The sequence below is a fragment of the Vigna radiata genome, chromosome 3 (genome assembly GCF_000741045.1).
Source record: "Vigna radiata var. radiata cultivar VC1973A chromosome 3, Vradiata_ver6, whole genome shotgun sequence".
Taxonomy (NCBI): Eukaryota; Viridiplantae; Streptophyta; class Magnoliopsida; order Fabales; family Fabaceae; genus Vigna; species Vigna radiata.
Genome location: NC_028353.1, coordinates 2,064,500 through 2,086,429, shown reverse-complemented (window position 1 = coordinate 2,086,429; position 21,930 = coordinate 2,064,500). Strand labels below are relative to the sequence as shown.

Sequence of the window (21,930 nt, the reverse complement as noted above, 5' to 3'; positions counted from 1 at the left end):
TGATGATATTGAAGATTATATGAGATGGCATGCATAAGAAAGTACGGATGAAGGCATGTTAAGACATCCAAGAGATTCCGAAGCATGGAAGAAATTTGACCTCATTCACCCTTAATTTGCCTTAGACCCTCAAAATGTGAGACTCGGTTTAGCTACTGATGGGTTCAATCCATATGGCAACTTGAGCACCAACCACAGTATTTGGCCAGTTGTTCTCATACCATACAACCTTCCTCCTTGGAGGTGTATGAAAGAAAGTTCATTCATTCTCTCCATGATCATTCCTGGAAAGCGAGCANCGGGCAACGATATTGATGTTTACTTACAACCATTAATAGAAGAGTTGAAGTAGTTATGGAACACTGTCATCAATACTTTTGATTCATATGAGAATGAAGTATTTGATATGTGTGTAGCCATATTGTGGACTATTAGTGACTTTCCAGGACTTGGAACCTTATCTGGGTGGAACACACATACAGGATTGGCATGTCNGAGATGTAATTTTGACACTACTCCTAAGAAGCTTGTCAAAGGTGGGAAATTTTGTTTTATAAGTCATCGTCNGTGGTTANATGGAAGACATAGGTTTAGATTGGCTCATATGAGGTTTGATGGAACTATTGAAAATAGAAGCCAACCAGTGGCAATCTCAGGTCATGATATCTTACAACAACTTGGTAATGTTCGTGTTGAATTTGGGAAAGAACCTATAGTTGAAGAAAGGTCAAAAAGGCCACACAGAGTTGATCGTCCTAAGGTAGAGACTCTACAATGGCGAAAGAAAAGTATATATTTTTACCTTCCTTATTGGGTAGATAACTTATTGCACCACAATCTGTAGGTTATGCACATTGACAATATATTTTTTACATTGTTGAGTGATAGTACAAATAATAGATGCAAAGACAACTTAAAGGCAAGAAAGGACTTACAACTTTGGGGTATAAGACCAGATTTGTGGCCTGACGAGAATGATAGATATCTTCTTACTATATATACATTGTCAAATGTAAATAAGGATATGTTTCTGAAAACTTTGAAGAATATAATTGTACCTGATTGTTACTCAAGTAACATCAGTAGATGCGTTGATGTCAAACAACATAAGATTGGAGGACTAAAATGTCATGACTCACATGTGTTGATGGAGCAACTTCTCCCTTTGGCAATAAGAAAGACACTCCCTAAAGAAGTCTCGTCTATTTTGATTGATCTATGCTCTTTTTTTAAACAATTATGTAATAAAGTTTTGAAGATAGATGAACTTGTTCAATTACAAGATAAAGTTGTCCTCACATTGTGTCACATGGAGATGTTATTCCCTCCTTCTTTTTTCACAATGATTGTTCATTTGATTGTGCATTTAGTAGAAGATGCCAAGCTTGGAGGACCTGTCCAATATCGATGGATGTATCCTATTGAGAGGTACTTGGGAAAATTGAAGTCTTATATGCGTAATAAGGCACAAGCTGAAGGCTCAATAGCTGAAGGTTACATGGCTGAAGAGTGCTTAANCTTTTGTTCTAGATACTTAGATGGAATTGAGATTGTGTTTAATAGATTGCGCCGTGTTAATGATGAACCAAGCATTGGCTCTTGTATTGTAAGCACTTTATTCCCACCGATCGGAAAANCAGTTGGAGGTTTCACTTATTTCACTCTATCCGCAAAGGAAAAGTTACAGGCACATCGTCATATTCTAACAAATAGTGCCATAGTTGACCCATTTCTTCAGTAAGTATTTTCACTTGATCAATTCTATTAATTAGTCTTTTATTAGAAAGTAACTATTTATAATTTGGACACTTCGTGTAGGGAATTTAGAGACACTATACGAAGACAATTGAGAAATCGGAGTCGACAATCATCTTTGATAGACAAGAGAGTTCATAGGGAATTTGTAGATTGGTTTTCACGTCGTGTATGTATATTGGGTCCATTGATGATTGGTTTCATTCTATGTTATAATTGATAATTGACTTGGACATGTTATTTTTTTCCCCTTTTAGATAAGGAATGACTCAACTAGCCTTCACTCAACTGATTTCAAATTCTTAGCCATGGGTCCAATTGATATTGCAAAGCGATATAGTGCCTACAATGTTAACGGATTCAAGTTTAGGATCTTGGAGTGTGACTTATGGCTTAAAACACAAAATAGTGGAGTGTTTGGTACATTTGGGACAAGGAGTTATGCAAGTAGTAGTGATAATCAAATGCAATTTGGAGGTGTNCCTTATTATGGTCGATTAGTGGACATAATTGAAATAAACTACCATGGTCGTTTCTCAGTTGTGTTGTTCAAATGTATGTGGGCTGATACAACTACTTCTAGGGGGATTGTGACTGATGAGTTGGGATTTACAAGTGTATGTTTTGGACGCTTGATTCATACAAGTGATAATGATGATGGTGAACCATGCATTCAGGCATCACAAGCACAAATGGTATATTATGTTGATGATGAGTTTGATAAAAATTGGTGCATCCCGATACATATAAAGCCTAGAGACTTGTACAACATGGGTGAAGATGATGTTGACAACTTTCATGAACATGAACCGTTTCAACAATAAAACTTAGAAACGTTATTTCCCGATGATGAAAGAAATATACCATCCACAAGGTTTTAATTTTAATTGTTAGTTATAATGTATGTTGTTATTTTGTTTATTTTTTTCTTTATTATATCCTATATAAGTGGTTTAACTTTTATTTATGTAATTGTTTGTAGACCACCTGAAGATGAAGAAAATGACAATTAAGAAGAAGGAAACAAAACATCATACACAACAAAGTGCTGCTCCTCAAGTCCAATCATTTCCTTCTCTTTCTGTCCCTCAAGTCCAAAGCAATGCACTCCTACTCATATTCAGTCCTCAAATGATTTTGTTTTTTAAAGTTAATGTAAGTGTTCTGTTCCCTTCAATAATTAACTTATTTGTTTGTTCATGTTCTTCCAAAACTTTAGAAATTGGTCTACATGAGATTATAATAGAAGATAAACTTTAGAAAAGGATGTTGTTTGGGATCCACTTAGAGTTACCTTGGACAGTTTTAGTTGCAGCAAACCCACTTAGAGTTACTTTAGAATATACACAGTTTCTCAAATGCAGCTAAGGCAAGTTCTTTGAATGGATCACCATATTTCATATATAATATATTCAAGCACAATGAACATTTTTTCTGAAGGCTACAAACCTTATCTAAGGTTTAAGGGCTACAATAGTCTATAGGATTTAACATTAGTGTGTTAAATATCTATGCTAACAGAAGGATTTAACATTAGTGTGTTTTATGCTGAGGGAACATATGCATTTTAGCCAAATCATGGTTTTATATATTTAATAAATTTCAAACCATAATATGCTATTTTAGAAACATATTGACACTTAACACACTAATCTTGTGTAGTCCTCAAATGAAGATTCTCTTCATTCATCACCTCAAGTTGGAGGAAATTCTTATATACAAGATGAACATGAACAAGATGAAAATCAGGATACTTTGTTGGAAGTTGAACAAGAAAGGCCACCAACACACAAGGGAGCATGGTTGGTTGATGTTATTGGTAAGACACAAGTTCAACATATTAATGCTTGCATTATGTTACTTATATGAATATTTATTGTTGAAGTTTTTTGACACAAGGGTATTTGACAAAGATTTTATTTCTTCACAGGTGACCAATGTAAGATGACTTCCAAACACTTAAAAACAAATGATGTTTGAAATTTGCCTCAAAATGAAAGGATTATTATACATTGGAATGAGGAGTATCAACCGATTGGAGATGGTGGAGCATTATTGAACCGATTCTTGGGAAGTATTGCTAGAAACTTCAAGGTATTCCCAATTTGTTATTCTAGTTGGAAGAAGATTCCCAAAGACTACAAAAAAGACATAATTCAAAATATCATTCAAGTAAGTAATGTAAATTCAGAATACCATTTAAAAGGCATTCACAATTGATTTATTTTGTAATTGTTTGTTAATTTTTTATTAAATCTGTTTTGAAGGCAAAGTTTGCAGTGAATTCCGATATTCAAATCAATTATATCTTGAAAGTACTTAATCATAAATGGAGAGATTGCCGGCAAGAATAGTGGCAACAAAGATATGATGGCACGCGTACTAGAGAAGAATTGATTGCCATGGCTCCAAAAGGCATAGATAGAGATCATTGGGCTTCTTTTGTTGACTATCGACTTATGAAAGAACAAAAGTAAAGCCTATATTTCTTTTCATAAAATTCTATTTTTTTTTTTATCACAATGCTAGGAGATTGCCCTTAAAAATAAGCATAATAGGAAAAAACAAATTCTTACTCACACAGGGGATCCAAAAGCATTGCAAGGAAGAGGGAAGAAATGGTGAAGCGTTATTTATCTTCAATTTTCGGTTTCTCATAATATTTATAACATACCTAACAAGTATTTGTTAATTTTCATAAGAAAAAGAATATAAACACAAAGTTAGTTTGGATAGCTACCCATAAAGAGACCAACAGAACTTTTGTCATTGATGAGGCAAGGGAAATTGGCGTAAGCGCCAATATGTGATTGGTTTAGTTATATACCTAAACAACTAACCAAGCAAACCCATTTGAGTGTTGGCCAAATTGTTTGGTAATAAATGAATTTATTTGCAAAGAAGCAGTGGACTATAAATGAGGTTGCATTTCAGTATGCTGTACCTTTGATTTTGCTGACATGTGACATTATTTCTGGTGCATCTTGCTTAGCGGAAACTGATTCATAACACTGCATGACTTAGTTGTGCTTGCCAATTTGGAATGAAGTTGTTATTTTTTTGGTTAAGAAAAGCATAAATAAGAGTTGATGTTTACTTGCACAATGCATGCATTTATCAATTTATCTCATTTGATTTGTTTTGTCATGATATTTTAATGTTTATTAAAGCACAACTTCTTGGACATGCCACTGGTAGTGGGCTTGTAGCAAGGTCTTTGGGTAGTTTGTAAGCCCAATTTCTTAAAACTGTTACTGCACCCAAAGAATAACATAAAAAGTGTCTCTATAGAAACAGCCCTTGTTGCACACTGATAAAATAAAAGTGTGACTCCCTCCCTTCTATAACTGAGAAAAACTGTCACAACTGGCTCCCTCTCTTCCCACAAGTGAAACCCCTGCTTTCCTTTTAAATGTGTTTAGACAGGAGCTCTTCCATCTCCAAAATAGATAAATTTTGTCTCAGGTTACTCTGAGAGTACTTTTTATAACAACCAAAATTAAAAAAGTGAAAAGTCTCCTTAATAATTCTTTTTTTATAACTTTTTGATAACACATAGTGACAATTTGTGATGAATCCGTTTTAAATACTTTTTTAGAATAAATTCAAACAGACCAATAAAATGATAATATGTGTACTGTTGTCAAAAAGTTGTTAAAAAAAAATTATTAAAATATCATTGTCCAATTAATAAGTAGAAGAGAAAAAGAATGCATCCGTGTGTTTTATATTGTCTATTAGTACGAATGAAATAAATCAACACACTACTTTTACCTCAAAACCTAACAATAAAATTATATATTGTACGTATTAATAATCTTTAATCACAATAAGACTTCTAAATTTTTTTGAATTCTAACAAACACTAAAAAATCCTTTAAATACTAATTTCCGTATGTTATTTTTAAAGGAAAACTATGTTTTCTTTAAGGATTATGCATGGAAATTTTGTTGCACTAAAAAGAACTACTGTGTGAAATTGAGGAACTAATAATGGATTTCTGTTTCGAGTATCAAATAATATCTTCTTGAAATTAAATATATGATATATTTTGTTTTAAGTATCTCACATTTACTACAGATATCAGTTTTACTGCAATGGTGTTTATTAGATTTGAACATGTCACCTAATATGAAATAATATGCATAGGTTTCTTTCTATTAGATGTATTGACCTAACACATTGGTATTATGATAAAACATAAAGTTAGGAAAAAAAAAACATATTTGTACTGTAGTGCAGCTTTCCTCGTTGTTTCCTAAGAGCTGACCATCTTATATTTTGTCAAACGGTGTCATTTTTACAAACAGAGATGATGCAACACCATCCATGAATCTACCAAATTAAATAATATAAAAAGATTGCACACGGGAGCATATATATAGTGTTGATTTTTGACACATACAAAATAAAATATAATGATCATCTATCATATAACAGTATTTAAGTTTTGTCCCCATATGAATAATAAGACCTGCACTTTTTCGTATTTTAATGTTCCCTCATCGTAGTCTTCAATAGAGAAAGAAGATATATGAATCACTATTTCTTATTTGTCATCTTTCCCTTTGTTCCTTCTAATTTAAGGTCAAGACAAGACAACCAGAACCTGCTACATGCTCCTAATGGCGGCTTTTAAATCATAAGACTTTTTTGCAATTATATAATTCTAATGTTCCCAAATTCAATGCAATTTATTATATTTATTTACAAGTGAAGTAACTCACAATAAGGTAATTAATGACCTTATGATTCTGCACCAATTAACTGTTTAAATACTTTTCCTCAAAGTTTTGTATTTCATACACAGATAAGTAGTTTTTAATATCAACTTTTCTAAGGCGTTTTAGCAGAGGAGATTATACGAATTTATATCTTATGTTATTTTTAATATAGTATGAATGTCAACATTGACTTGCCCTAATTAAATAGTAGTGATTTATGGTGACTTTTGAATAGTTCTCTGTGCTTTAACTCTCTTCATATGAAAATATTCAGTTGAATCATGCTTCGAGAGAATAGTAACTAGGTTATGTAGGAAAAAATAGACATATGATGTATTGACTTTTTGATAGGAAGGTCAACTATGCTTGGCAAAAGTTGGATCTTCACTATATATTTCATCTTGGTCCAGCATTCAACAAATCTACGGCCGTAAATTTTTCAGTGACTACCAAGAATGTAATTAAGTTGACTTTTTATTGTACTTCTTAGTAGATTTTTTTTCCTTCTTAAAATGGGTTATATTACCAACTATTTTAATGTAACCATCTTGCGGCAATTAATTGAGACATATTTACACGTAAGGAATTAATTAGATACTCTTCCAATACTTGGTGGCTTTTTTATTAATTATATTATTATTAATATAAAAATATTGGTTAATTTTATGCATAATTAACTTCTCTCACAAAATTTAATTAGTTTTCTTTTTCTTTCACAATATAGAGTGAGAAACAGCTTAATGATTTTAACAGGTTTGTCGGATTTAGGTTTATCCTTTTGTTGTTTGTGACAGTGAAATGACATATTAATTTTTCTTTCATCTATGCATCAAAGGAATGAAATAAAATAGCTTCAAGAAGAGCGCGAAAAAAAGAAGTTTCAGAAAGTATTTTTGGCTTCAAGGTAGAAGACACACAATAGGATAAGTGGGGGGAACAACTTTATGGTATTTGGTCCATGGTATTCATGATTTTGCTTAAATAAATGCATTCTAAACTAATTCAAATTATATATATAAGCTATTATGTTATAGTACTATTATAACAAATAATGGAATTATGGATTTATCTTCTCTTCCTTGATTAACTCCTTCTTTCTTCTCACTATATATGTATTTTATTGATAGATTACAACAAAAATTAATTATTAACTACTTTTTCTGACAAATTTACCATGTATGAAAATATATTTTAATACTAAAACTCTTAAAATTTATCTTAGTTATTAATAAATTTTGCTGACAAATCTATTACTTGTATGTTCATAATCTTGTTAATATTTTTCTTATCTAAACACTACAAAAAAAGTTTGGAAAAAAATGGTTGATAAATTCAGATTATCCATCACAAAAAGAAAACATAGAAAGAGAATGATTTTATAATAATAATTTAATAATTCAATGATTTCATATTTTCATAATTTTATAAATTTAATCTTGCATTAATATCAAAATATAACATCTTATTTTTAGTGTATTATAATTAATAAAAAAATACGTTATAAGATTGATAATTAAATTAAATTTGTCTCAAATTATAGATATATATAGTATTATTACAATTATAAAAATAAATAATCATAATTATAAAAAATATTATATCTATGATTAAAGATAAATTTATATTATTTATTAAATAATTTATCAATTTTATAACTTTTATAATAGGGTAGATGTATATATCGGCATAAATTGAAATTAATTTATGACTTTTTTTACCAGTTGTCTTCTTGCCATGGATTTACCTCTTACCATGTGTAAATTATGCATTTGTGATAGAAAATATTCATCACAAATGAAAACTATGTTTTAATCAATCATCTATATATTTTAAATGACGACGATTTACGACAGTTTATAATATAATACATTTAAAATAGGTGAAAATATTATGCTTTGTGATGGTATACTTTCAGTCGATATTAGTGACAACAGGAACAAAATCGATCACAAAATTTGAAAAAGGTTAGATTAGTCAAAGATGATTATAAACTCAAATCATATCTTTACTTTTTCTGATCAAAAGATTCAATGTCTTATAAGAAAAGTGTAATACTATTTTTTATACATACACATTTTTTATATTATTATTATTATTTTTTCTTATACAAATACAAAAAATTATTTTTTTATAATTATTTTATTCTCATAATATATATCAAAGAAATTTTAATGTGTCACCATATCTTTAATCTTAAGAAAAACTCAAATAATCATGCAATGTCTCTTTTTATAACAATAATTGTGTATCCATAATTTATATTATTAAATATTTGGTGACAAAATTGTTATTTTGTACATTTTATAACTTTATTTACTTTTAGCTATGCTTAAATTGGTTTAAGTGTTTAGTTTTTAAAATAGTTGTTGATAAATCATTTCATTACATTCAAATAAGGATAATACTCTTACATAATTTTCTTCACTATAATTTTTCATCGGTTACTAACTTGTTATAGAATGTATTTTGAAAATATGAATGTTTAAGCACTATTACATGTTTAAATTATCACAATTAATATTATAGAGATGAATCATGACATAGTATTGCAAGTTGAGATATTAAAGTCGATAAGGATGTTATTGTTTAATATAACCTTATTTGGAATAAAAAAAGTAAAATGAAAACATGAAAGAAGCTATATCAGAAGGAAATCTCTGAAACAAATTTATTCCGGAGAGTTGCTAGGGTTTTAGAAGAGTTATTTTTTTTTTTTGAAGAAAGAGGGAGAAGAAAATTTATAATCCTTCAAGTGTTGAAGATACAATGTTTATTTTATTTTTTTAATTTATTTATGGAGCAGGTAGAGGTTGCACTGTGATCTGATATGAAGTGTCTATAGAGCTTAAAAGTCCTGCAACAGCACAACATTCGATCATTCCGATTCCAGCTAGGTTTTAGTTTCCTTAGCCTTTGACGATAATTTTCGTCGCATGTTGTGCCTGTTTTTGAGTTCCAATGCCGGAGAGCAGGCTTGGTTGCAAGCAAAGTAATTGAGTTGATGTAAAGACTCTATAACCCTTTTGACAGGAAAATTCAGCAGTGCACATGATCCTCTCATGAGAAATGCAGCTTGATCATAAGCCAAAGCAGCTTCTTCTGCATTAGAAAACGTTCCAAGCCAAACTCTGGTACCTTTCCTCGTGGCGTCTCTGATCTCCGCCGCAAACCTTCCCGACGCTCTTCTCCTTACCCCAATATAACACTGCTTATTACTTTGCACCACTTCCACAGCTTCAATCACTTCACTCGGTTCCTGTGGATCCCTTGAGTGCTCAATCATATCAAAGGAAAGATAGTCATGGAAAGGGTCACAACAAATATCTTTGCTTGAAAATGGTTCAAACAGAATATCACCTGTCTCCTTCAACGTCCCCCAATCTGAATGCTGAAAGAAAGGGGAACCCATGTTGGTTGCTCTCAAGAAATGGGATTCTTATATATATATATATACACATTGCACTTCTAGAAGCATTCCGACAACGTTTTTCTTAATTATTCAAATTTTTTACGGTCCCTCGGTCTTTAGATATATAACCTTATTTTGTTGCTGATCTCATGGAACATGTTTTTTAATCCTGGTATGCAGGTTCCAGGAACTAACACACTTTGAAAGAGTTGAACACGAGGAATTGCAAATTGAGTAATGACGATGGAGTAAGTTTCGGAAAATGTTCACCTAGCCAGGATCCATTCGGATATATTTCTTAACTATATGGTTAATAGTAAGTGATTTAAAGTAGATCAACTTAACTGGATTTGATATATAGTAGATATGGTTAATAGTAATTTCTTTTAAGATGCACTTAATGATTACCACTATTTAATAACTTCAAAATATTAATCTTAAGGTAAGAAGTGGATAATCTTATATATAATGTATATCTTTTATTTTTTTTATAGTTGATATGTAATCTTCAATATATTTTTCATATTTATATATTTTAAACATGAAAATAGATACTAATGAGGGATCCAAGTCATCCAAAGATAGGTGATATTATATATACAACAAAATTTTTTCCTATTAAAAATTTCAAATAACTTTATTATTATATTAAAAAGTGGGCTAATCTAACTAAATATTTATAAAATTAAGTTGTAATAAGATGTAATTTGATATTATAAATCAATTTTATTTAATCGGTGTAATCTTGAACAATTAATTATTTACTTATGAGACAATTAATTATTTTTGTATATCTTATTGTATAACTTAATGACTTGGATAATTGCATGTAAGACAAAGTTATTGCTAGATTTTTTTTTTTATATTTTTGTTATATTTTTAAGTAAATATTTTATAAAATTGAAGAAAATTTTGCTAAAAACTCAACTTTTAAGATAATCTAGGGAAAAAAATCACATAAATATGAAAGCAATTTAATACATTAGTATTACACATTTAAGCTATCTTAGTAAGTGACAGATTTGTAAATAAATAGAAACAAAAAAAAATGAGTGATCGAAAGATTTAAAATAAAATGCATTATATTATATATTATGAGAATTACTTTATATTGCTGTAAATTCTTTAAAGCGTAAAATTGTTGTGGCTGCTAAAGTGGTGCATGTAATAATATACGAATCCGTCTATCTCATGGCGTTTGAGTCTTAATTTGTTATATTCCTTGAAGTAGCACGTAATAATCTGTTGGTGACACATCTCAACGAATTCAGAGCAGTATGGTATATCTATTCTACATTCGTTATTCAGTGGAAATAGAAATATCTACTTAAGATTCGTTAGAATAGACTCTATAGCTATGGTATCATGTTAAAAGTGATTTTTAAATCTAACTCAACCTCACAGTATCAGTGTGTAAGGTGAGATTTATCTCACATAAATATTATAAATTAGTTATATTGTTAGTGTAGAATGTACCTGTATGCTGTTATCTATTACGAAATTCAAAGTTTGTTTTTTTTTTTTAATTTCTATTAAAAGCATATTATTGATTATAGAATGTTGATTGTACAAAATTATCCTATTTGGGTTAGTTCACTTCGATCAATATAAGAATTAACTAAAGGCAAGTTGAGAGCGCAAATTTTTTTTATATACGTTGAATCCACATTCCTCTATTTCTCTTCTAACTTTACCAATAAATCAATCTCATATTTCCATCTTTATTATTACTTTAATGAAGAAATATTTAAAGTAAGCTTAATCCGGACAAAAATATAAGACTGACTTAACTTTTAAAAGTCCAACCTATGTCGATATCTTTAATCACTTTCGAATTTGAATGAATTTCATGATTAATTAGTTTACTTTCTTTTTGAAGAAATGAAAAAAAAAATCATGAAATTATATATGTTTTATTTTAAGCGAGTTTTCCTTTCTTTAATAATTTAACTAGGTTAAAAATCTCATTTTCATCTATTGATTCAATGGATTTTCGTAAAATATATGTTTTCAATCCACAGAAAAAAATAGAAAAAAAATTAACCTGCTTACCTTTTTTTTAAAAGGGATTGACATGTATACTAAAGTTTACAAAATCAAAATTATTCTACTTATCTTAAAATTCACAATAACATCTAACGGATTAAGTTAGACACATATAATATCTATTCGTTATTCAATTTACAATAAAAAAATTCACTATTATTTACTAAATATTTGTTTTAAAAGAATTTTAAATATTTTAAAATTTGCAAATATCTATAAATACTAACGTATATTTAAAAAAAATATGTATAAATTTTTAAAATAAAATCTAAATTAAATTATAAAAAATATATAAAGCTTTAATATAAATTAAATAAAATATAAATTAAAATTTAACTTTAATTAAATTAAATTTAATAAAATATAAATTAATTTTAATTTTAATTAAATAAAATTTAATAAAATATAAATTTATTTTAGTTTTAATTAAATTTAAGATGTAAATCAAATTTTAATTTTAATTTTTTAAACATATTAATACTTTTGTTATCTGTAAATATTTACTGAAAATTTTATTTATGAATATTTATATCATATATATATATATATATATATATATATATATATATATATATATATATATATATATATATATGGATTTATTAATTTAAGTAAGGAGTTTTTTCAGTTGGTAAATTTTAATATAATGTACCGAGTTTTAAGTTAAAAAAAAGTCTTTTTTTTTCAAAAAAAAAACTAACTTTAAATTAAAGATATTTTAATAATTTTAAAATTTAATTTAAAATAGAAAAGATAAAAATTATTTATTTTTCTTCTGATTGATGGATAGTTATTATCTCTTATTTTATTTTTTATTTTAAAAAATAATTACATTTTATTTTATTTTTTATTTTGAAAAAGAATTATTTTTTAAAAAATATATAATAAAAGGTAATAATTATTCATTTATACCTAGATTAATTATTCGACAAATAAATATTTTTTATTTTTTTTATTTTAAATTAAATTTTAAAATTATTAAAATACCATTAAATTTACTATGTTTTTAACAGAGTTTTTTTTATAACCTAAATTTGGTATATTCTACTAAATGTATCAACAATATATATATTCCTAATGAAAACATCCACCCTATAGAAAAGGTTATGATGCGACCGTCTTCTTTTTTTTAATCGTAATTTTTTTGACTAAGAATAAGCCGTCGAATTTGATCAAAATTTTAAACAAATAAAGAAAATTATATAAAGAAACGTAATCTAACAGTCCTAGAGCTACTACGCTATATGTTGCAACATTCAAATCACTATAATCCTCATTCTTGAGCTATATTTTGCTCAGATATTTGACTAATCCAGATGAGATCTATGTATTTGACTTTCTAAATTGATTATTTCAATTTGAATTAAATCCATATTTTAATTTCTAAAATAAAGTTATAATTTGTCCCAAAATTCAGTATTTTGTAAAAAAAAAATGTTAGAGATTTTATATAAACTAATAATGTAATTAAAATAAAATATAATAAGGAAGGATACATTTTATTTTATATTCAAATACTAACAACATATATAAATCAAAGTTATTATTTTCTCTCAATTATTAATAATGAATACTTGTTGTACTTAAATTTTTAGATTTTTTTTTTCTCAAATACTACATAAAATTTTAAAAATTCACAGAACAATTCTTTGTAAATTTTTATAAAAAAAATCTCACTAAATTTGAAAATTGTAATAATATAATAAAGTAAATAAAAATGTATTTCAATAATATATTCTTTTTATCCATGGTATTAATATGAATTGATATCAGTTTTAGAAGAAACAAATAGTATTATCCGTATCTTGAATATATATCTCATTTTAAAAAATTCAATAGTTTTATCATAATGTGTCACCTATTTCTATCTTTCTATTTTTCTTCGATTATGTTTTATTTATTATTATTATTATTATTATTATATATTAATTATTACCTTTTTAATCATTGCAATCTATTTCCCTAATTTTGCACACTTTACTTCCTCTCCTCGAAAAGTACTTTTGCTAAATAATGATGACATGCTTAATTGTGCTTAAAAAATAGTTAAAATGTGTTTTAATTTTAGGACATTTTTATAAAAGTAAAAAGCGATACGTATGCAAAAAGAAGTATTTATTTTTTTATTAAAATTGATTTCTCTCTAACACCGTATTTTATTTTTGTGAGAAAGAGTTTCAGATTTTTTTTTTACTTTTATTTCTTAAAATAAATTTATCCGAACATATTTAAAGCCATAAATTATTCTTTTATTAAAACGGTATTTTAATTTTTTGAAAACGTGCTACTCAATATTCATAATTTAATTCTTCTTAAACATCAATTCTTATGTGATGAGATACGTTGATTCTATTCGGGTCAAAGGTTGATTTGTGTAATTGACAAATTAGCTTTCATTTTATTTATCAATTTTTTAGTCCAAAAATTCTATATAATATTTACATTTAGGAATACTGAATTATTTATATGAGATAGGTAGTATTCCAAAAATATAACTTTAAACTATAATTAAGAATTCTCACATTTATAATAAAATAGAACAATTATAGAAAAAAATAAAGTTAATTTACAGTTATTTTAAAATAATCATAAATTTAAAATTTTAAAGAAACTTATACTAATAAGATTTAACAGTACAAATTGAACGGTCATACAAGTAAAGTATAAACCGAACAGTCCTAAACTAATACAAAGAAAATACAAGATCGAACGGTCTTACACTACATTCTTTCAACTTCTAATCCTCCAAACTTCTTAGACATAATCTTATAGACTTTCCTGAGATCCTCTAAACATTCCTTACATTAATTAAAGAGTTTCATCTCAGATTTGGGAGACAACTCTGCTGAATCATGAACTCAATGACCAAGAATCAGATTGTCTTAGTTTGGTACAGTTTTGAGTAACTCAAAGACTCTAACCAATTCTAAATAACTTGCCCATATTTTCCTTACAAACCAAAACCCAAACAACCATATTTTTCCCATTTCTACCATTTCACTTCCTCACCATTCTCTCGGTCATCAACCCAAAATTATGCAACAAACACAATCACACAACATCAATATTCCACACCAACAACACTGAACCCCAAATCATCAATTTCACATACATGCAACATCATCAAAAAACATATTCATGCATCCAAATCAAGTAATTAAATTAGCTAGCTTTCCTTAACTCTTAATCTCAACCGAGCAGCTCTACCACTTTAGGACTTTTACTCTCAACACGAGAAACTCTTAAGGATCGACTCTAAGCTTGATTTTTGATTGGTGGAAAAGAAGGTCTTGACTTCCCAATTTACTTAGATGGTGGCTGTTTGAGAAAAAGGGGAAAAAAGATGAAGAATTTCTAGAGAGAAGGAGGAGAATGATAGAAAGATGAAGGAGAAAAGGAAACTCAGAGGAGTGAAACGGTATGCAGAAAGTGGCATGAAAAATGAAAAACTTGACTTATATACCACTGAGTGACAAGTGACACTCAGGTCACTCTCGTGCATACACCTGTCTCCCCCTTTACACACATATTTTCGGGGGTTGACATGATCTATGTAGTATTAATAAGATACTTCAAAATAAATTCTTAAATGTAGCTTTTATAATAAATAATATACTTAAAAATATATTTAAAATGAATTTATGATTACTTCAAAATATAAATTAAGAACTTAGTACAATTTTTTAAAACTATAGTCCTTTGTTACTATATTAATTTTATTCTAATTCTTCATCACTATAATAATTTTATAACCTAAATTTTATAATCTTTCATTATCACCATTAGCTTCTATATCTACTCACATATATATAGAATATATGATCACCACAAAAGAAAAAAAAAGTAAGAGAACACAAAATGTAATGATAAACTAATTTTCATAAGAATAAATCTCAATTTTAAAAATATATTGCCTTTTACAAAATTTGTATAAATAAATCATTGTGATATATATAATATAAAAGTATTTAGCTAAGTTTTAAATATCGAACTATCATAAAACATCTAGACTCTTGCTTCTAAAGGACGAATGTATTGAATGAACTCGTGAAACTTTACATTTGTCACGTTTGCTCCTAAATCCTTCAATGGTGTTCCAACTCAAGACCTAATGTCCCTAACCAAGCCATGATCAAGGTTAACCCACTAACTCTTTAAGTATGATATTTTTTTCATATCATATTATCTTTCGTGTGAAGTCTCCTTCCACTTATACCACCTAGATATCAAACTATATATAAGGGAGATACTAATTGAATCAAGATAGTGTCCTCCCCCCACCCCGCACAAAAGTTCAATAAACTTTGACATCCTAAATAGTTGTATTTTCACATGAAAATAGTTACTAAAACTCATCTATGCATTACTACTTCAAACTAGGCTCTAAAATTTTTATATCTTCAAACCTCCAATAACATAAAATATTATTATCAAATCACTCCATTCGAGATTCAGTAACAACATCAACTTGAATGAATTTAAAGACTAAATAATTTTATCTACCAATCTTATAAAGTATATTGAATAGAAGTCATTTTAAAGCTTTTAGAATTTCAAACTATCTTACAATGATTCTTAAATAAATTCAAATATCATAAAGTAATCCATATACATCAAATTACTCAAAACCTAACCTGTATGAAGAAATAGATTCAACCATAACCTAACCCTCTCAATACCATTTCTATTTCTACTATACATTAAATTCAAATAACCAACCTTGAATTTAATTCAGCACAAAATTATCATAAAAATTTCATAACAATTATTTCATATTTGACACAATAAGTTTTCAATCTTTTCAACTTCCACCAGCACAACAACACTACTGGTAATTGTCTTAAATTTTGTTCTTTAAACAAATTGTAAATCACATTCATATCATAAAATGTCATAATAGACTTAAGAATCCCACAAACAACTTAACATATCACTTTTCATTACTTCTATTTCTCTCTTTCTATTAGACAAATTCATTCACATAACACTTATATTATGAAAGTTTTCTTCAAGAAGACATGATATATTAAGATTCGAGTCAAAAGCTTCAACCATCTCAACACTATCATAATTATCAATTAACACAATTTCAATACTCATGATATAATTTCTATTCAACACCATTTCATACAATCTAACCAATAGGGTATTTCATCATTCTATAGTTCATCAACAAGCAAACAAACCTATTTCCTAAACCATAAAAAAATTCATTAAATCAAACTTCACGTAATAATTCAAATGTTCTACAATTATCAATTTTATTTCAAAATAGTTTAAATGATCAACTCCCCTTACCATGTAGACTTTGCCTAGCACTATTCTTTTATCATAAACGACTTTCACCCATAGAATCACTTTATCAACACAACAAAAGGCCTAAAGAAAATTAAGGTAAAATTTTAAGATCTCAATTAGAGGAAGTTTCATCAAGAACGAAGACAGACAACATATTAAAAGGAAGTTTGCATGAAAGGGAGAGCATATTGTTTTATAAAGAAAAGAGCATAAATTTGAACTCACTTAAAAGAGAGATTGACTAGGGATTTTGATAAAGTTCTTCGCGTACATCAGTCCAGTGGTGTTGGATAAAGGAAGGCCAAGCCTGATGAAGGTCAAGCAGTGAACAACCACTACCACTCCATCTTCTTCTTCTCTAATATGCGCAGGGGACAATGCCTTTATTCTTTCTCTTTTAGGCAACGATGCATCCAAGCACTGTGACCACCGCGCAACGTCGTCGTTGTCCAATCTAAATTCGGTCAAAGCCACTGTTTGTCACCACCATTACAATCGGAGATGCAAGTTGCACTATTTGGCATGAACCTTAATAATTTGTCTAAAAAAATTATCAATGTTTGTAATGAAAGACTTAATCGAATTGAAAATATTTTGTTTAGAATATGTTCATTCTTTTGGTAAAAATAAAATAAAGAAAAAGGAGAATGGAAATAAATGAACTAGATTAAAACAACAAATTTTTTATTGATAAATAACTACAAAATTACTAATATATTTTTCTATCAGTAATTATCAATGAATTTACTGATAAAAAGTTCGTCAATAATTTATCAAATAAACTTTTTCCTACAATTTTTTTTACTATAAATAAATAATTAATAATTTTAATTTATCAACTGATTTTATACATTATCTCTATTAAATATTATAAGTATTTGTATCTATTAAATTATTAGTAAAAAAATTAAAAGTGACTAATAAAAGAAAGTGAATTTAATATATCGGTAATATTTAAAGAAAAATGAATGGGATAGCTGTTAAAAAATTTGTTGGAAAATGCAAAATGGAAAGGAGAAAATAAAAGAATTAACAAAGGAGAGGACCTAAAGAATAAACAAGCTATGAATGAATGAGTTTAAATGAATAAGGTTTCGTTGTTTGAAACATCCAGAAATTCAGCAGCAAGAACCAGGGGAAGTGAAGGTCAAAAGTTGCTCTAGGTATTCAGGACCCAAATCCTCCAAGACCAACACAGTTTCAGCGGTAGGATCCGGTTTCAATTTGCTGCAACCCCTTTTAACCCTGCTAGCTCTAGATTTCGTTCTCATCACGTGCATCCTTTTCAGTTCCAACAAGGGTGAGACACCATTTCTGAGTGCCTTGAAACCCATGTCTTGGAGGGACTCCACAACCACTTGTGCCGAAAAGTTAAGGGTAGCAAGAACACCCCTTGTCAAGAAAGCTGCTTGGTCATAAGCTAAAGCAGCTTCTTCAGCAGTGTCAAATGTTCCAATCCATACTCGAACACCATTTCTTGTAGGGTCTCGTATTTCTGCTGCAAATTTTCCCCATGGCCTTCTTCTTACTCCTCTATAGGGTCTCCTCTCTTTCTTCGTCTGTGGGTTTGAACCATCGTCTGTGATATCAGAGGTCTGCTCTTGTAACGATAAGGACGATTCATTTGTTGCATTGTTGTTGAACGAAAACAACGCTTCCCAAGAGTTGAGATGGGATTCTAGACTTTGGTGTGAAAACGAAGAATTAAAATCCATTTCTGAAGATGAAAAATATGAATTTACCTTCTTTATTGGTATTTATGGAAAAATCAAGAGGCTTGAAGTTTATATATCCGGTGAAAAGAGAAGGAATTAACAAATGGGTTATAAAATAAGGACGTTCAAATTGGGAGTGAATTAATTAAGAAAGATTGAGTTAGGAATAGTGGACAAGGAGGATGCCACTGCATTTTAAATTATGACAATATAGTTCAATTGAAATAAAGAAATGATAGGACCTAGTCCTCATTAAATTTTCCTACTACTACTTTGCACTTTGCGCACGTGAGTCAAATAATGCAATTTCAAAGCATTGAAGCAAAGGTTCAATGGCAGGGAAAGGTTGGATGAATATCAACCGCGCCGCCTCATCACACGTAGAATTTTCTGTCTAGTATGAAATCATGACTGCGATCAAATTTAAGATTTTTCTTCACTTGTTTGCGTAATTAATTACTTAATTGGCTCGTTTGTTCACTAATGCCACACAAATATTAAATTTGTGTTTAAAATAAATTATATGCTATTAATTGAAAAATACCATACCTTCTATACTCAGAAAAATTTTAATTTGCTGTATTTTACATCAATATTTCAAAAACTTTTAATTACTCATAACGTACTGTATTTCATAAAATCTGAAGAGACAATATTGTCATTTCAGAATACTTTTTATATACATCTTCAGTTTTCTTTGGACAATTATGTCCTATTCCTCAATTGCAGGACTAATTGTCACTCCATTGAATTATAGTATAGAACCTAGCAGAAGTCACAGCTTTAGCGGTAAACCATGTATATACATCTTATATCTCTTCATATAGCATAGTGCAATACTATAATAAGATTACAATAATTTGAAAATTTTAAGTTTAAGTTTAAGTCTCACGGTATAAGAAAAAAAAATATAAATTATCTTAAGGTTTTAGGTGGAAGATAATCTCAATTTTTTATATGTAGGTTGAACTCATGTTTTAATTAGTATTGTATCTCTCTATTAATTTTTTTCTTGGAAGTGATTCGGAGATGGTTATTGTTCAAACATATTTTTGTATATAGTCTTTCTGATAAAGTGTCAGGTATGTCCCATTGTAATGATCGACAATATAAATAAAGAGTATTTCTGGTTAATTTAAGGTAAAAGTGTCAATTGTGAAGAGACTCACTTGGAAGATTGTTGAAAAATCTAGATGTGAGTTTAAATCACATATTAAACAAAGATGAAAAAATCGAACACCATATAAAAAATAACATCAATAAACTTGTTGTCTTAGAGTTTTTAGTTAGAGATGTTATATGCAGGTTAACTTTATTCTCATTAATATTGTATATCTTCAATTAATCTCTTGAAAAACCCATGTGTTCCTATATTTTTCACATACTTTTTTTCCTTATCAATGCCTATTTCCAACTTTAAAGAGTATGTGGGCAATACTTGTGTGTATACAATAAAAACATAAATTTATATTTAGGAATGAAAAGGTATAGAAAAATATATTTAATTTGACATAAGTGAAAGTATAAAAACAAATAAGTAACAAAAATTCTAAATTTAATTTTTTGACTAATGCTTTTGTCCAAAAATGTGTATTAAAACTGGAAAAATAACAATGAATTGGGATAACAGATAAATAGACAAAGAGGTTAGTTTTGTTTAAATATGCTAAATGGAGTTGCTACAATTGATTGTTAAGAAAAAGATGTAAATGTAGTCCTTTTAGGGTGAACTGGTAATAGGGTTGGTTATACGAGGTTTATGATGATTATGGATAGTGTGGTAACATTACTACAAAAATGAATTTTGATGTTTCTTATTTTTTACTTTTTAACGTTAGAAGAAATTTCAACGTTTTAGTTGGAGATCAAATTAATGTTGGTGTTGAAAATAGATGTCCAAGAACCTTAGTCACGTGGGAATCCAATATCTCTCGGGGTGTGTTCATTTGGGGGTGATTGGGGGAGATGATTTGGAGAAGAGTGATTGAGTGGATTTGAGGATAATTTTTTTTGTGTTTACTTGAGTGAATTTGAAGGTAATTGAGTGTGGATTTGGAGGTAAAGTTTGTGAGGATTAGTGTAAGATTTGATTGATGTGACAGTTTTAAAAAATTTGTTTAATTGATAGAAATTGATGATTATCAAAATGCCCTTAGGTATTAAAGTAATATAAAATGATATTTATTAATGTTATATTTAATTGTATAAATGTTTATTAAGAGTTAAAAAATTAGAATAATTATTAAAAATAATTTATTATATATTTAATTGTATAAAATTGTAATTATTTACTTGTATAAAATTGTAATTATTAATATTATATATAATTGTAAAAATTATTAGATAAAGAGAAAAAAATAAAAATTAATTATTATTATTAGGCTTAATACCTCCCTTGGTCCTTGTATTTGTGTGAAAATCTCAGTTCGGTCCTCAAGTTTTGAACTGTCTCAATTGGGTCATAATTTTTGTAAAAATGCACACATTTTACCCCAATCATTAACTGATCTCAAACGGCATTAAGTTTAGCTGACGTGGTACGCTGACGTGTTGGCTTAATCTCTTATTGGTCCTCGTATTTGTGTGAAAATCTCAGTTCAGTCCTCAAGTTTTGAACTGTCTCAATTGGGTCATAATTTTTGTAAAAATGCACACATTTTTTGTAGTAAAAGGCTGACAGAATCACGAACAAATTTTCCTGAGGCGTGTAGAGTCACTGTCCTTAAGGACTTATTCGCGATGTGCGCAAGTCCCCCAGGATACAATAGGAATTTCTCAGAATATTTCTGAGGATCTCAGAACTAACAAGGAACTCTTAAAAGAGTATAAGAACAACCCAGAATATTTTAGAAGAGAGAAAAGAGCTAGAGAATAAAACTCAGAAAATAGAAGAATGAGAAGAATGATTTTTGGTGTGTCTTGGAATGGAGGAGGAGCTCCCTATTTATAGAATCAGAAAAGAACAAAAGAAATAAAAGAAAT

General features: G+C 28.5%; 2 protein-coding genes and 1 long non-coding RNA gene across 3 annotated transcripts; 1 reads left to right on the top strand and 2 right to left on the bottom strand.

Annotated features, from left to right (window-relative positions):
• The first annotated feature begins 1,673 nt into the window (after window positions 1–1,673).
• Window positions 1,674–2,119, top strand: LOC106757549. Its single transcript, XR_001375521.2, has 3 exons — window positions 1,674–1,737; window positions 1,819–1,924; window positions 2,013–2,119. It is a non-coding gene; the product is annotated as an uncharacterized LOC106757549 (long non-coding RNA).
• Window positions 2,120–9,370: 7,251 nt separating this feature from the next.
• Window positions 9,371–9,889, bottom strand: LOC106756877 (ethylene-responsive transcription factor 1B-like). Its single transcript, XM_014639478.1, has one exon. It carries the CDS (start codon window positions 9,887–9,889, stop codon window positions 9,371–9,373), a length of 519 nt encoding a protein of 172 aa, XP_014494964.1.
• Window positions 9,890–18,231: 8,342 nt separating this feature from the next.
• On the bottom strand, window positions 18,232–18,962 carry LOC106756876 (ethylene-responsive transcription factor ERF094-like). Its single transcript, XM_014639477.2, has one exon. The coding sequence runs from the start codon at window positions 18,946–18,948 to the stop codon at window positions 18,352–18,354; it is 597 nt and encodes a 198-aa protein (XP_014494963.1). The 5' UTR covers window positions 18,949–18,962; the 3' UTR covers window positions 18,232–18,351.
• Window positions 18,963–21,930: the final 2,968 nt, after the last annotated feature.